General features: G+C 38.8%; 1 protein-coding gene across 2 annotated transcripts in view; it reads left to right on the forward strand.

Moving 5' to 3' along the window:
* The window catches only part of ADAMTSL1 (ADAMTS like 1), a 208822-nt gene that overhangs the window by 114799 nt on the left and 76418 nt on the right, over positions 1-17605 (forward strand). For both annotated transcript variants that reach the window (XM_014952589.1, XM_014952590.1), the window contains exons 13-14: positions 829-913; positions 12525-12826. In XM_014952589.1, the coding sequence (XP_014808075.1) occupies positions 829-913; positions 12525-12826 (387 nt within the window). The remainder of the gene's footprint in view (positions 1-828; positions 914-12524; positions 12827-17605) is intronic.

The raw sequence follows: 17605 nt of genomic DNA on the forward strand, positions 1-17605 counted from the left end.
TTATAGTGCCAAATTTGCTCTTGCTTTATACCCCTGTAGAGCTAAAACAGCTCCATTGCCTTCAGCTCAAATACTCCACTTTGACACCGCATGAAAGCAGAGTTTGGCTCGCCAAGCAGCATGGCCCTGGGCTCCCCGGAGCAGAGCAGCTCATTACGCTGTGCGCACATCCTGGAGGGGAAGAAAAGCAGCTCTACTGTTTTCCATCAGCAATGACAGAAAAAGTATCAAGCTTGGGTTTTTTTAAATCCACATAGCTGATGAACTGATAAGCTTAAAGTTGAAAAGTATAGCGGGGCCATTTTATTACAGTTTCTCTGTTTTTCTGCGGTATCGCTCATCAAATCTGGGTTTTTCTTCCTTTTTGTAATCTATCAAAAACAAGCTTAATGCATCTTCTGACGTTCTAAAATTTAAGGGTAAACACAGTGATTTTTATACATTTTGCCTTTGCAGTGTCAATAGAGGCCTGTTACACTTGCAAGGCTCCCTCCAAAAAATACCTTCCCGAGCACCTATTTTTACAGCCCAGTTGAATAGTCTGAAAAGTGACTTAATTTGCCTTTCTGGCCTTAGAATGCCATAGCCCTTTTAGCTGCAACAGAGACCTATCTGGCCATACAACCTTCTAAATGTTATAGTCCAGGTGACAGAGGAGTATCCCTCTCTTCTTCTCTCCTTTACCTCTCCTTCTGCTTTGTGCTCAGCTTCCGTGTGTATGAAGGCACACTTGCAGCACAGGGATGCTTTGAGAGAGAGGGGAGGCTGGCAAACCTAGCCGTGTTACTGCATCCTTCCTATTTTCACATGCTTGTGTTTGTTCTGTAGAGAAAATCCCCGTGGAAGCAAAGTTGCCATGGTATAAGCAGGCTCAAGAGCTGGAGGAAGGGGCAGTGGTGTCTGAAGAACCATCGTAAGTCTTAAAATTTTGCTTACAACGTACTCTGGTGATGTGGGGATCTGGGGCTTGTGCTGACCAAACACAATCTCTTGAAATTGTGTTTGGCTTTCAATTGAGTGTAAAGGCTAAACCCAACCCTGTGAAAATCAATGGGCCTAAGACTGTGTCACACTTCAGTATGTGTGGCAGAATTCAAATCCGCAAATGCAGATTCAATCTGAACAAATATAGAAATGTTTTATTTAAGGTCATTTCCAATAATATTGTAGTGAGAGTCTGTCTACCTATGTAGTTATATGTTCCCCGCTACCGCTGTAACTCTGCAGCTCGACACCTCTATTTATTTATCCTCACAATACCCTTGTGAAGTAAGAGGTAAAATACAGTGCTTGTTCCCCCTCACCTTTCCCCCCATGAAGAATGTAGTGGCAGCAAACAAAATGAATTAACTTGAGCAGAAAATAAACTAGAAACCTCAGCCCTGTGGCTTGGATTGCCTTATCATCACTAACCTCCTCATGTCAGGGATTTTCCTCTCCCTGCTTTTCCAGCCACTTATGGTCTTTGCCACCTTGGCAAGATGGATCTCAGTCAGTACCTTATACCCCATTAGTAGCCCTTCCTCCTGCTGCAGACCCTCTTGGATGGTGGGTTGGCCCACATACCTGCACGGACAGTTGCCTCACATGCAGATTCCTGAAACGATGGGAACTGTATATTTCCCTCCTAAATACATAAAATTAACTCATTATGTCCCCTAAATGTGACTTTTTCTTTAATCTTTTTCTACTTGTTTGTCTTATGTTTTGTGAAAAGTAATACCATTGAGTTACAAAGAGGTGGAAGGCGCGAAAATAGTTACACGTAATGCTGAAGGAAAAAAAATTACAATAAAAAGTCTGAAAAGAACACTTCCACTGAAGATCGATACCTGACTTCTTAATATATCAATAAGAAAACCTAACTGTATGAACCTGGTGTAGCCAGGTGCTTCACACAGTGCTACTGAAAATACAGTTTAGCGGTTTCTGCATGTGCTCCGTTTCATTAATAGCACGAATGCAGAAGAAGCTAGAAACAGTAAGTCGTTTTAAAAAACCCTCAGAATTTCATTCAAAATTGGGTTTTATTGTCACTTACGGATAATTAATCTTCCTTAGTCCAATAAAATAGCAATGAAAAGGAAGCTGCAGTAAAACTGATGTACCTTATAAACCTTCAGCAATGAGGCTGAGAAATTAAAAATACTGTTATGATTATGGTTTGGATTTTTTAGTCTGGAACTGTGATAAATGCATGCTATAATAGTAATCTCTGCCCACCGCTTTAATCAGTATCCAGTTCCTCGTGGCTGAGCACATGGCATTTTTTATTACAACTGCAGCTGTGTATTAGCCATTGTTTGCTATGCAATATAATTGCAGGTTTGGCGTGGTTAATTTGAATTGAAGTAATTTAAAACTGGAACATGGAAATAGAGCTAGAGACATGTAATAAAGCCCTCAAAATAAAAATTATTTTAATCCAGCTGACATAAGTATATATAAATGCATAGGTATACATACATCATGTATACAAACACATATATACACATATATACAAATGCACATATTCACATGTATATATATATTGATAGCAGCTAATGCGTGTAATATGACATGTTTAACTGTTTCCAGAGTTTTGAAGACTTCGTAAGTTAATTCATACAGTATCAAAGTCTAGAAAATTCAATATTTGTGAACATATGTGTTTTTCATTTGTAAAATGCAGTTTATTTTCGTGTGTCTTTTCTTGTGACTATACTAAACCACTTAGCTAAATGTACATTTGTCAAACTGTAAATAGCCCCTGGAAGAATATATAAAAAAAGATGTGTTTTTTGGAAGTTTATTAAAAGGAATAATACTGACACGTAGTCATATCTGGAACAATTTATTACACTAAGAAACTTTTTAGATAAATTTTGTGAACAATGTTAACAGTACTGTAGAAAAAGAGTGTAGTAATAGATATATAAGTATATGCAGCTTTAATTAATAAAAAGAAGGGGTTTGTAGAGAACAGGCATAACCTGCAGGGAAAGATGAAGAGGCTTTTGTTTATCATGACATGTATTTTGATAAAATATTCTGGAAAACCGTATGGTTATATTACTTGTGATACTAAAACAGACCTTGAGTGATATAAAGGAAAAGGAGTTTAAGAAAGTTAAAATGTTTTAAGTGCAGCTATGACACCTTCTTACTTTACAGTTTCACTGTTCTGCAAAGACATCCTAATATTTTTACGCCATCTCATGAAACGCTTCAGTGATAGCAGCAGGACACCAATACATCAATCCTGGGGGGCACTGTCCAGACTAGGTTCTTTCTGCCTTGGGGTGACATTTTGTACATTTTGTCTCACCTCACAAAGCACAACTCTGGGAGCACGTATAATCTTTACTTTAGGCTGATGAGAAATCAACGTGACGTTAAATGGAATTCCAGTATAGATTGTTATATGTGTTGACTAACAGCTAAAATAAAGGACATAAAGTCAGGGTCTTTATACAGACTATCCTGGAGCTTGGAGATATCCATGCCTTAATGTTTAGTTCGGAATGATTCTTAGTGATAAGGCATGAGGCAGAAAGATCAAATAAAAACTTAGAAAACATGTGCTGAAAGGGCCATGCCTGTCTGTAAACTGTAACAGCCATCTGCATATTGTTCCGGAATACCTAACCTATTGACAGTAACCTTGAGCAGTGAACTTCCACATAAAAAGGGTTTGGGTGCCTCACTATTAATAGTGTTCTGCATTAATGGCTAACTTTAAACAATTATTCATTTTAGGTCTTGGTCATTATATTGAAATGTAATGACACAAAAAAGGAGACAGTACATTCAGAACTCACCAAGATACAATCAACAATCAACTTTAATGCCAGTTTTATGGCATCACTTGTCCACCTTCAGCTGTGTAGGGTTTTCACATGCACCATTTAGATGAAAAGCAAGGTGTATTACATGATAATGCGCCTTTTGGCCTGTGTTTCCACAGCTATGCAGAGACACAATGTAATACTCCATGACCTACCATTCTGCTAGATGTAGGGCTGTCACCCACACATTTTGGCTGGTGAATGTCCAGAGTGTAGGTGCATGCTAATTATAGGGTTGGAATGATCAAGAGGCTTTAAATGTTGGATCAAGCACCGGCTGGGGGATGACATTATGTGATGTGGCCAGCTATTATGCTGACTCTGAATTTGAGCAACTACAACATAACCATCAATTTCTTACTGTCTTATGCCTAAGCATGTTACAGGGTGTTACTTTGCTGTAAATATTTCCAGAAAACATACCAGGGGTTGTAAAAACAATTTTAATTGCTTGTTTTCCCTCTCCTCAGGAAGCCATTTCTCTTTTCTCATTCAGTACAGCTGAGGTGGCTGAGTAGGGTTTGAGGGTGGGAGTTGAGCTGGGCAGGCAGGATGGGCTTTCTCTGGGACTCATCCCAAGGGGGAGGGAATGATGGGCAGGGGAGAGGCAGCGTAGAAGGGAAGGAGAATGGTTGTAGAGCAGGAGAAGGACTCCAGTGGCACAGTAAGCCAGGTGCTGGAAAGGCAGCATTGTGTGTTCATGAGCATGTTTCTTGAAGTTGGAGTAATGGAAGTTTCTTCAGAGAATCTATGCTTGTATGATTTTCCTATTCACTTTGTATTGATGCAATAATTACCAATTTCATGACTGTACTTGGGCAGATGTCAGTAAGGACTTACTCTTTTCCTATACTTCCTCTGAGGCTCTTCCTGAATTTTCTTATGCTACCAAGTCACTGACCCCATTCTCCCCTACAGACAGGATCACTCTTTGTAGCCAGCTGACCATTCTTCCCCTACCACTGTCACCCTTTCTTCCTTATCATTCTTCACACAGAAAAAGCAGACCCCATTTATAAGGAACTTTATTGTCTTTCTCAAAGTTTATTTTTTATTGGGAGTTTAAAAGCTAAAGCTGAAAATTTTCAGCTGATTTCTTTTACACACTAAGTTCTTATATTTGTGAATCTCTGTCTTGTGACTTTTGTGAATTTCTACTGAATACAATTTTTTTTTACTAAATTGCATACTATGAGTTATAAACTTACACTTTTTTCAACATTGTCCTTTCACCTGTAATTTTTGATCATTCTCTAACATGCTGCTAAAGCAGCAGATGCCTCATTTTTATTCCATCTGCGTGCAGTGCCTTCCATTAGTTATTTCTTCAGGAATTTCTAAAGGAAGCAAGTCTTACAGTTTAATTTTGTCTGTATATGTCTATCTGTCAGTTGCCTTCCTCTTTTCTCAGTAATGTCTGAATTTATTCCTATTAACTGAATTTGACAGAGGTATAAAGTTATCACAAAGAATTTTAGCCTTCTGTCAAATTTGGTTGATATTTACCAGGAAATTTACCAGCGGTAGGATTTTCCATATGTTTCACTGAACTAAAGGACTGAGTAGAAAACTGACACCCTACAGTTCCTCAGTTGAAGGAAAGGTTTCTAAAGGAGTTTGGTCCTTAAAAGATACCAGGGAACCCACTTGGGCACTCAGACTTCAAATATAAATCCATGTTAAATTGGTCTTCATCAGTTCTGCTGCTCAAAGAATTAATCATAACCAGTTCAGCCACTCCAAGGCTAGAGGGGTTAGTTATGTTTGTGTTGTCTGACCTGCTGCACCCCTTGATGGGGTCAATTAAATATTAATTGCTGACAGAACTACTTTGAAATACTCTAGGTTGGTAAAAAAGCATTGTAGTCTTTATTAAGACAAAGGTTTAAGGTGAGAAGTCCTTGCTGTCCTGTGCTGTCATACATATTGTTCTCCTATTGCTGTCCATCTCTGAAGTGACCATTCACCAGGCCTTAAAAATACGTTATCTGAGGGAGAAGCCACAGTATCTCTATGTATGACCTTTCTCACTCATTGCAACAGCACAGCATGACAGCCAGAGCCAGAAAGAGCAGCAGTCATGATTAAAAAAGCATGGGTTTTTCTATGTATAATGAGATTGTTTTTATGGGTGGTGGAGGGGTTGTTTAAAAGATTCCTGTCTCTAATTCTTGAAAAATGCTTTTGTATGTTAACACCATACACAGCTTTTAACATACTGCCATAAATAACCCTGGTGCTAGCCATAAAAAGAAGGGCCGGGGGGGGAAGAAGGCAAACAATAATATCTGGATGCCAGATGGCACCATCGTAGTGATGGGGGCTGCTTCAGTAAAAAACAAAAGGAAATTCCTGACATGCATCAGTGGAGGGGACAAAGCCCTCAGGGAACTGGATATGGACAGAGAGGCCAGTGTGACAGAGTCACCCAATATCTCTTTCTTATTTTTCAGTAGGTATTTATATTTCCAAAGACATGTAAGCTATTTTATTGTGGTTTTCCCTGCTAAATAGTTTCCATCATGATGTTTGTACCTGTTTCACAGGTTAATAAGTAATTTTAAAACTTCCTACAAATGTTTCATTTTAAAAATAAAGCATGTTATGATTACTGGATTGCCAAAAGAAGTAGTAAGGGCATACACAAATACTATCAACTGCTATGTTGTTGCTTTTCCTCTTCAGTGTCATGCAGTGAACAGGAAGAAGTAAGTTTAGGGAAAATTCTCCATATTAAGATCTAATGGCAAAAAAAATTAACCTATATATGTAGTTGGTCACAGGGAAGATCAGAAGTGCAGCAGCCTAACATTAGGTAATGATTTCTACCTATTCATTTAAGGAGCCCCTTTAGACAGTCACCACTATTTAGGATTTATGTGTAATATCTCTAAAGGGCAGAAGCAGTTATCTTTCCCTGGGTACAAAAGCAGTGGTGAATTTATGGAGAGCACCAGTAGTATGGAATGATTGGACACAAAGCTGAACAAAAAGATCGTCTTCAAACTAAACTGAAGAGGAACTGTAGAGGCACAAACTGTAATCACTCAGATTGGTATTAGACCTATGCAGATGGCCCTGGTGCCATTATTCTTACAGATGGAGCCCTGAGATTTTATTGACGAGTGGTCATGACCTCTGCTTCACTTCTCTGAACAATAGCACCAGCAGGTACCCATTGCCATGTGTGAGCATCGTGTGGTGTTACCCACACCTCAAAACCTATGGAAAGGACAGATTTGCACTTTAGCTCAAGATAATGAGTTTGGAAGTTTGAGCTCTTTTCCCAGTTCTATCACAGAAAATTTCTAAGCTTTTTTCTAAGCTTTTGATCAAGCACCAGTAGTATCTGATTTTAGATGCCTTAATTAGATGGGTGTCTGCACCTTTTAACACTCCATCTTACTAGTATGCACAGTTCTCAAAACCTCAAACTTTGTCTGATCCATGGATTTACTCAATGATGGATTAAGATAAAAAGGATTAAGCAATAAAAATTTAGGGCAATATGTAACTAAGCAGCAGTGAAGAAAATAAGACATTTTTCTCCATAGCTCAAAGGACGTCAGTCTGTATACACGCTTCTTCTTTGCTTCATAACACATATTATAGGAATCCAAGTCCTGGAAAGAAGAGGCTGTGGCTATGTACATCAGGTGTTCTGGAGACCTTCACAAAACCTGGCAGAGCCCTCCACCTCTCTCACCCTGAACCCACTATGACCTGCTATAGAAGGTCTCCCATTACTCAGCATGGACTCTATCTTTGTGTTTCTCTTCTTCTGACTTCCCCAGTTATGTATATATTCCCCTATGCAAAGGGGAATATACACCAGTCCTTAGCTGTGCCCAGAATTTGAATTAAAAAATATAATTATCCCAAGACTAAGTAGTGCCATTGTCATAACTGTTCTCAACTTAAATTTTGACTTCACTTTTGCTACCTTTGTATGCAAGTGATCATTGTGTAGCACAGTTTGGTCTACAAAAGCTGAACTTTTAAATACATTCCCTTTATATAGCTCAGAGAGGAAATTATTTTTTTAAAAAAACCCCACTAGACACACTGTTGTCTGAAAGCGGCTTTCTATCTATGAATGTGCATAATAATATCTACAATGCAAACAGTCCTTGCAAAATTGAGCTGTGCAAGTAGTATTTCCCCAGTGTGTTCACGTGTGGATCAAAATTCTGTGGACAACTGCAATTCACTTGTACTTGCAGGTCCATTGGATGTGCAGCCTGAGGGCTGGACTGCTGTGCTTTTCACAGTTTGACCAATGTTTTGTAATAAGTGCTTTACATACAAACACGGTAAGCTGGTTTTGCTGTCATATTTAAATTTCCTTAAAATATATTTTCAGTGGTTATAGTGCACTACAAAAGCAATGAGCCAAAACTGGCTCAGTACCACACCTGAATGATTCCTGCAGGAGCCCATCGATGTCAGTGGCATTACATTTCTTGTCTGCTATTCCTTGAACACATTATGCAGCCCAGTGCAGGTTAATGTGCATATGAAAAATGGTGCAACAATAGTCCCTTCAGCTGAACACAGTTCTTGTGCAAATTGTGAAACCTCAACAGCTAGCAAAAACCACTGAAAAATACCATGCCTCACTATTTTGCAAGGGCGCTTGTATAGTGGGAAAAGGTTGCTGGTCCATCACCACAGAAGTGCCCACAGGTCAAGGAAAAAAGTACAGGCATTTCTGTACAAGCACCATACATTTTTAAACCCCAGTTTTCTTTGGAGAGTTTTCCACCTTCAATTCCAACCCTTTTCCTTTTCCACTTGAGAGCACTGCTGCCCACGGAGGTGCCCATGTACGGGGGGTTGACAGGCAGAGGGACCCATCAGCCATTCTACAGTTGAGTTGCAATGTAGTCAGTGCTCCAGCAGTTGAATAGCAGTAGGCACAGTAAAGTCAGCCATAACACAGCAAGGTCATGATTTTCCCTCCTTAGAGCTTTCACTTCTCCACCTAGTAGTGAATCTCTCTTAAGTAGGAGCAAAAGACTCCTTTTAAAAATATTTATCAGAGTTCTCAGAACACACTACTTAATTTTTCCTTTGGGGAAGAAGCATTGCCATGTCTGCTGTGCAGAGGAATAAAAGAAGAGAATCTTTGATGCAATGGCAGCATGCTAATCTGAGAAGTATGGTGAGAGCTATGAAATACTCAGTGTAATCTTTTTGAGGCAAGAGACCCCTTTTTATTTTTCACTTTTACAGCTATTAACACAACTAGGTTCTAGCTGACCACTACTACTGCCACATTACTAGAACTAGCTATTGCCTTTGTCATATTTATTCAGGTTGTTACTGTAGCAACTGTTATTACAGTGGCATTTAATTAAACAACAAGCAATGACAACTGAAACACCTCCATCATTTCCTGCTTTCTTAAAAACCTAATTCTCAGTAAATCTATTCTACTACTTCCATTTTCAAAGAATACCCAGGTGTTAACATACAGAAAAACACAATGCTGTGCAGTGGAAGATACCCTTCATGCAGTATAAATAACTTTGAACCCATGGAATTGACTGCTTATTATCCACATACTTTTTGTGTTTTGTACTCACCATTTGGCAACATTTATCATTAATGACAACACAAATATATTTGAAAGCCTTTGTAATTTCCTGGTTTAGGATGATGGAAAATTCAGAACCATTGTATATTTATATTATACATTCACATTACAGAAATATTCAGTATGTAATGACAAGTCCTATATGGGGATTTTGTTTGCAGGGTTTTCTTGTTTTTCCCCCCTTTTTTTGCTGCTTTCAACTCTTTTGATTCTACCAGTTCCCTCTTTAGCAGCCAACAGTTATATTAGAATGAAATTACACTTCCAAATTTATCACTTAAAATGTAGAAACTTGGCCTAAAAAGCTGAATAAAATATAATTTCCTGAAAGTATTCCAGTGTTTTCATTATGAGTTGCTGACTAGGGTAAAATAATATGTGGCATTTATAGATCAAGCCTCATTTCCAAAATGATCCCTTTTGCCTTAATATTGTTCTTACCTTTTGTGTCCTCTTTCTTTTGTTCCTTGTTTGTATGTGTGATATACACCATGTGTAAATATTCTGAGTATAGGAAGTATCTGTTTTTCTAAATGATTAATTTTAATACCTGGCAAAAGATCATCCCTTTCAGTTTCAAATACAGTGGCTCTTCAACAGAGTTACACAACAATTCACAATGTTTAAAAAAAGCTTCTGATGAAGACCAGTGCTTTTTTTTTTTTTTAATAGCTTGATTAGGAGTTCTACCTCTTAGCTTCTCGGGTCAAGAAGCTACACATTTAAACTAAACAAAATATCAAAGTCATAATAACTGACGTGGACTGTTTAATCTGTGACAGGAAATTTTTCCACATCAAAATAGTATTATAGCAGTTGCACAGTCTTAGAGAAAACAATATGAGTGGCCCACCTGTACAGTTTAAGACTATAATCCTTTCAAAATGAAGGATATCATATTTGAAACAAGACTAGTCTTTTAAGATAAAATGTCTGAGTAGGGAAATGGAATCACTTTGCATCATTAGTTTCTCAAAGGCTTTGCTCCAGAAAGAAATTTTGCGGTCTTTGTAGCAGCATTATAAACAGTTTCAAATGTTCCAATAATATATACAGTCCTTTTTTTTCCTTTGTATTACTTCCTGTGTATAGTACTAGTAGTGGATATCAGGTTTATAACAAGATGTTATAAATACCCACAAAAAGTGAGTAAAGAGATGCACACTCTCTGCTCTACAAGACTATGCTGTTCCAGTCAGGGACCCTGGTACACATATGCTGGGGGGGCATCAGGTTCCTTTCTTGGGTTTGGATTCTCTTTTTTAACCCCAGAGTGAAAGGAAAATAATTTTGTCAACTACAGAAAGGCAATGCATGAAAGAGAGAAGTGTGTAAAAATACTTTCAAAGATGCTGATCACAAAACTAAATTTCCTTTTTCCTCCTATCACACTGTTCATGCTATTCTCAAGGTGAGAAATGAGTTTTCTATAGCCCAGAGTAGCCCTAGAACATAAAAGAGACAGATGTTTGTATTGCCTTCAGCCCTGGGCAAAGCTGTCCAAGTCTGGTGTCCAAGTCTGGTGTCCAAGTCTGTTGTCCAAGCCTGCCGTCCAAGTGGTGACTTATCGAAATGAAGACCAAAAGGAAGAAATCCTCTCAGTGACAGCGATGTTTTAATAAAAAATACTTCCCGTAGGTTCTAATTTATTTGATAAATTTAGCTAATGCACAGTATTAAGTGCTGAAAGACACGGATTTCTGTCAGGCAGTTGACCCTATGGCAGAAAGCTTTCGGTTCATTAGATTAGCACTCAAAAATATCAGTAAAAAAAAAAATTGCTCAGTTTGAAGGAGCTGACAGATCCCAAATGCTTACTTTTGGGAGAGCTTTATCAATAGGAATTGTTCCTGTGAGGTTCTTAAGGGATCAATGCCAGATCCAACTACTTGCTCTTCTGTTTCAGCCTTTGAAGTACATCTACAACCACTGTGTTGCCTGTGGCAGGATGTTTGGTAGAATGGCCAATAGAGAAGACAAAACAGTCACACAAAGCTATCTGAATCACCCTGTAACCTGAATTCATTACCGCAGTGCTTTAATATCACCAACATCAGGCATCTAAGCGTAAATAATGCAGGTCATGGAATACCCTGGAACCACTGTTTCCAGAAATATTTAGGAATAAACATAGATCAACATGAGCTTCAGCAAAACAAGGTGTGCTACATTTAAACAAGGTGGTAATGATGTAATATGGAGTTGAATGTGACCCTTTTGCTTGATGTTACTTTGCGTAAAAAGCTAAGCTGATTTCCAGCAATGATTTTTTTTTTAAGATGTTGAAAAAGTGGTGACAACACAGAAAAACTGAGAAATTATTCCATTGTTGAGGAAAACAAAACAAACAAAAAAAACTAATTCAGTCCATTTTTCTTATTGTAATGATGGCTGCAAGGTGCTTTTATTAAAGTATGTATGGGCTTTCAGAGGCAAAAATTTGGAGTATGTAAGGGTTCCTAATCAGTGGGACTAGAGCAACAGCCAGACAAAGCCAGAATATAAATGGAACACTGTCTGCTTTTTATTTTATGAGAAGGAAAATTAACAGTACTAGGGAAAGAAAAAAAAAAAAAGCAGCTACAGAAATGGTGGGTTTGTTATCTTTTTTATGTTTTCAAATTAAGTCTTGGAAATGGTTACTGCTATACAGGAACAATGATTGAAATTATTTTCCCTGTAACACTGCAAATAGCTGATAACAGCAGCCTGTTCAATACTTACTCGTGACATAATCATAATATCAAATAAGGAAAGGGTGATCTGGGCTAAACACTAGCAAAAAGTAGCTAGTGGAATCACATTGGGACATTGCAGGGTGCCTTGCACTGAGACATTTTAGGATGAAGGCGGGTGCTCTAAGTGTACATTTTCCTTCCAGGGTACAGGGAGACACTCCATGAGTACTTGCGAGCCTTTCCACTGTTAACTTTGAGTTGTCAACAATATGCCACGGCTCTTATGTGTGCTTCATAATAGCACACATAGGTGAAGCATTTGTTTCTCATTAAGCAGAATTTGGCCTGGACAGGGCTATACTGCTTTTGCTTGTCTGGCTGTTTGTGGACATAACTTGCTTTGCTTTCTTCTTCTCGCAGGTTTATTCCTGAGGCTTGGTCCGCCTGTAGTGTCACCTGTGGAGTGGGCAGCCAGGTGCGGCTTGTGAAATGTCAAGTGCTCCTCTCTTTCTCTCAGTCTGTGGCTGATTTGCCCATCGATGAATGTGAAGGTCCCAAACCTGTGTCTCAGAGAGCCTGTTACAGCGGTCCCTGCAGCGGGGAGGCAACCGAATATACCCCAGAGGAAACTGAGCTGCTGTATGGCAGCTTGCAGGAGTTTGATGAGCTCTATGACTGGGAATACGAGGGCTTTACACAGTGTTCGGAGTCCTGTGGAGGAGGTAGGTGCAAAATGTTTCTGTGCTGGATTTGCTTTCCCTCTTCAGGTGTGTGCTTTGCAGTTAACAGCCACAGACGTGCTGCTGTTTAGAATCACAGAATCATTTAGGTTGGAAAAGACCTTTAAGATCATTGAGTCTAACCATAAGATCATTGAATCCCAATGTATTTGAAAAGTCATGGATGAAAACTGTGGAAAAAACCCACATACAGAACATATTTTAGCCCAGGACTTTCAGATTCCGTGCTCAGATTGTCACCAAGAGTGATCAATGTATCACATATTTCCATTTCTTTTTATCAGCTGATCACTCAAAAAGGCACTTGGGCAAAAAAAAGACTAGTGACACAGGCTAAGAATCAAGTGTCATTTTAGTTTTTATCTCTTGATTTGTAGTGTTCAAGTATAAACATATTGAAGAAAACTGTCCTCCCATAGCAGATGCATTAAATTATTGATATTCTCAGGGCTCAGCTGGTTCCCGAACTCCTAACACTAAGTGACATTATCTCTGATTCCAGTGCAAAAGAAAACATATGGTAAGAAAAGCACTAATGGTGTGATTGTCTGAAGGTAGCAGGCTTGGCACTTGGAGTGTTTCAAAGTTAATCAAGGTCTCAGGTTCCACATGTGATAAACTATTAATGCACAGATCTCTGATAACCTTTTTTTTCCCCTTGTATAATCATCATTTTGCCTATCTAGTTCTGAGAGGTACGTTCACTCCAGTATAATTTGAATTTAATCTAGACTTCTCCAGCTGCTGTCTTTTTACTTTATGAGTTTCAGACTATTTAAAAAGGGATTACTATAGATAAATACAGACAGATAGTGTAGAACTGGAAACCACTCAGTGCTTTATGACTGGTTAATAGTGTGATCTGTACAGATACGCCAGTAATGAGTTACAAACTTAAAAGGCACAGTTAGTAGACAGTAATGCAAAGATTTTCTATGCTTACTTTTAAGTTGCTGACAGTAGTCAGTGTTTAGAGCAGTTCACAGAGAGTTGTCAATCCATTGCCACTATTTTTTTGTTTCTTAAATAAAAAATATGACACTAGCAAATGCTAAGTGGTGACAAACACTGAGTTTACAGGAGTGATATATTGAGGCTACTAGTGAGAAGTAAAAATTTGCCCCACTTACACAGTGAATACTGAAACCTGAATAGCTTCTAGAAATAGCCTCTTGAAAACAAGTAATTTATTTGAAATAGTGAGTATGTGTGTATTTTTCAAATATAACTCACAGATATGACAGAGACATTTTTGCTTTATAAATTTAATCTCTTTCAATTGTCAGCAAAAATTGTTAGCCAAGATTTCTTCATGCCTGACGTTAACTCTGAATTTTCTGGATTAGCAGATGCTAAGTCAGACATTTTTGTAGCCATAGGTGCAAGACCTGTCAAACTAATTTTATTGGTTTTGGAGTCTCAAGAGAAGAAATTTGATAGATGCAGAAGTAACCTTTCACCTCCCAGAAGTAGCAACCAGGAGGAATTAGTTAGTCATTTAGTCTGCTGTTAGTGGCTGCATTTCCCAGAGCTGTCATCAAATATCATGTAACAATTATTCTATTCTGGTAGATATAAACACAGAAAGCCTCATTTGATGGTATTTTGAAAGTGAACTTAAACTGCCTAGATTCACGTCCCACCCTTATGCCCTTTAATATTGTGTTTTCCTATTGAGAACTGATTTCTTTTTTTCAGGGAAAACAATTTTAAAGCAGATAACGCTTTGTTCTGGTAATGTTGTGCAGCAAATAAAGTTTAGAATTGTTACTTTGCACGTAAACTTCCCGAAGTTCATACGCTTCTTTTGATTATCTCTGTACTGTGGAACTTCTGATAGATAATCAAAGGTATTTATATTCTCTAAATGTTGAATGATCCAACCTTGATTTAAAGCTTATAACCATTTGCTGCATTGACCTATCCAAAGCAGAGGGACAGTTGTTATCAGTATGCTGAGACACGTTCAGTGCGAGATTCAAGCTAAAGAAAGTGTTTCTGAGCACATTTGTTTGCTGCTGGAGCAAGCCAGATATTTTTTTTAAAATTTTTTTAAAGTCACTGGCACAAGACTAGAGCCAGAAACTTCTGTCAACACATAGTCTAGCAACCACAGACTGGCTGAATTCAGGCATGAGCCTTTTTCTTCAATACCCAAGCTGTCAGGCAAGATTACTGGTCCTGCCAGTACCTTTAAAAGGTAAAATGTTGTGAGAATCTCTGAAAGGAAATTATAATGAGTGGAGTAGAATGCTGGTAGGATAGACTGAAATTACTGGAAATACAATCAGAGATGACTTAAGTGACCGGAAGAATGGGAAATGAACTCACTGGGAGGTTGAATACTGAAAAGTGAAGAGCAGTAGTATCAGAGCTTGCCTATATGCATTTAATAAAACAAAACCATCAGTATGAGAAACGGAGAACAGGCTGAATTCAAAGCCTTGCAGTCAATCACTTCTGGATAGCCAGCACTAAAACAGACAATGCAAAAGTGTTAAGGTAGTTGATAGTCACTGATCAAGTGCTCATTAGTGACACAATTCAGAGGGGAGAAACTGAAGCTGTGGAAGTACAGCCTATTTACAAAATTTTGATCTGAAAGGAAAAACATCCAGCACCTACAGATAGTGTGCAAGCTGTATCCTAGGCAAATAGAAAGATGTTGCCAGCATGTGGCAGGACTCGGTGGTTTCTTTCCAGAGTTACTTTCCCGGTTTCAGAAGCAGTCCTTCTCTCCTGCCTTCTTCAGATTGGTCTTGCTGTCAGGCCTGCACAAGTGATCAATGCAAAGTAGATAATTGAACACAGTGCCATTTTCCATCAGGTAGAGAACCACCGCTGTTCTGCAGCCAGGAGCAGTCTGTCCTGGGGAATTCATACACCTCTGTTTGCTGTACACACTATGATAATGTGCTCAAATGATTGAACTGGAAAGATACAAAACATGACAGGGTAGAGAACATATTGTTTATGTATAGAAATTTCATTGGTTTCCTTTCCTAGAAATAAATCACTACTATTTCTTATATTCTATCGATGAACTATCCTTTTTACAACTTTTTTAAGTCTTTTGGGAGATTACTTGAATAGTAAAATGGCTTGAAAATATGGGGTCACCTTGTATAGAAGGAAACTCACAACAATGTTGGCTGACTTCAGGGACTTTGGTAATTTCCATGTTGATATCCAAGTCCAAAAATATCAATTTTTTTTTCTTCTTTTCAGAACCTTGGGTACTGTCAGACACTGCCTATTCTTGAGCCATAGGCATGCCCTGAATATGCTTGCAGACATAGGAATCAATAAATTGCTCAACATGCCACTTTGCTGTGGGCCTCTTCTCAGTCTGTATTGAGAATAAGGGGAATGAATCCATGAAAAATTTCAGGAGTACAGGAACTACGATGAGTTGCAGCACTTTGGTACTGTTGAATAATGTGATATCATTGTTTGTCTAAAAACATGTGGTCTGCCATTAGAAACAGCAAAAGATATTGGCAGTTACATTGCTCTTGGAGCTATTCAGGCTCTTCCAGTGCTATTTTTGTAAGCACTGGTGTCTTCAAAAGAGTGCGAGATATTTTTGAAACTAATTGTTGGTTTTGAGAAGATGATGCAATTGTCATTAGTTCAGCTAATCTTTTCCTAACTCAGGAAGTAGGAAGGAATGTAAAAAGCATACTTCCACTTTGCTTGAACCTCTGTGGACTAGATTTTTAAGAATTTCAGCCCAGTTATTATCCTCAGACCCCCAGGGGAAGAAGTAGATCCTCTCTCACTAAGTACTCTTTCCTGTGGCAAGTGGTGTTGCCATCTCTGATTTTCTAGCTTTCTAGCTTTGTGATCCAAAAAATCTGGAATATTCCTACCTTACTCATAGTAAAAGCATTACAGAGTAACTGGTACGCCGAAGAGTAAATAAGGAATTTGGTATCACCAAGAATTTCCTGACTTAAAACATAATCCCCAATTTTTCCTGCTTCTCTCTTAGTCCCAACAGCTACCCTTGTTCTGTCCCAACTCTCAGATATACCTCGTGGGTCTGCCTCTTCAGTTTAGGTGCAGGTCTGGGGATGCAGAAGAGTAACTGAGAGCAGCTGAATTGTCTGACCTTGTTTTACTTTACTTTTGCATGTATAGCAATCATACTGTTCTTTATAATATAGCATGACAAAAATCAAGGCCATCTTCACAGAATCACAGAATAGTAGAGGTTGGAAGGGACCTCCGGAGATCTTCTAGTCCAGCCCTGGTGCCAGTGCAGGTTCACCTACAGCAAGGTGCACAAGGTCCCATCCAGGCAGGTTTTGAATATCTCCAGAGAAGGAGACTCCACAACCTCTCCGGGCAGCTTGTTCCAGGGCTCTGTTACCCTAAAGTAGAGAAGTTTTTCCTGATGTTCCGAGTTCCCTTATGTTTCCTTATCTTCACTCCTTAGCCTGCTTGACTGACAAATATGCAGCCTCGCTGCACTCGGAGTGAAAGGATGAGTCACTAGAGAGCACGGGGCAACTTTCTGTGCAGGGAAGGTAAGCTGTGAATGAACCTAGGGACTTTTAACTACAATCGAGGCACCTAGTGATACTGAAAGCAAAGGCAAGTAAAAGCCCAACATCCCAGGTGTTGTTTTGATCAGGTCATCTGCCAGCTGGCTGGGGAAGGGGATGCAAAAGGTGCAGCAAGCAATGTATGACTGTGTCTGGAAAATTGCAAGAGTTACAGATGAAGGGAGAAAAGGAGCTGCGATTTTTCCCTGCT

This window comes from Calidris pugnax, unplaced genomic scaffold (assembly GCF_001431845.1).
Source record: "Calidris pugnax isolate Ruff unplaced genomic scaffold, ASM143184v1 scaffold208, whole genome shotgun sequence".
Taxonomy (NCBI): Eukaryota; Metazoa; Chordata; class Aves; order Charadriiformes; family Scolopacidae; genus Calidris; species Calidris pugnax.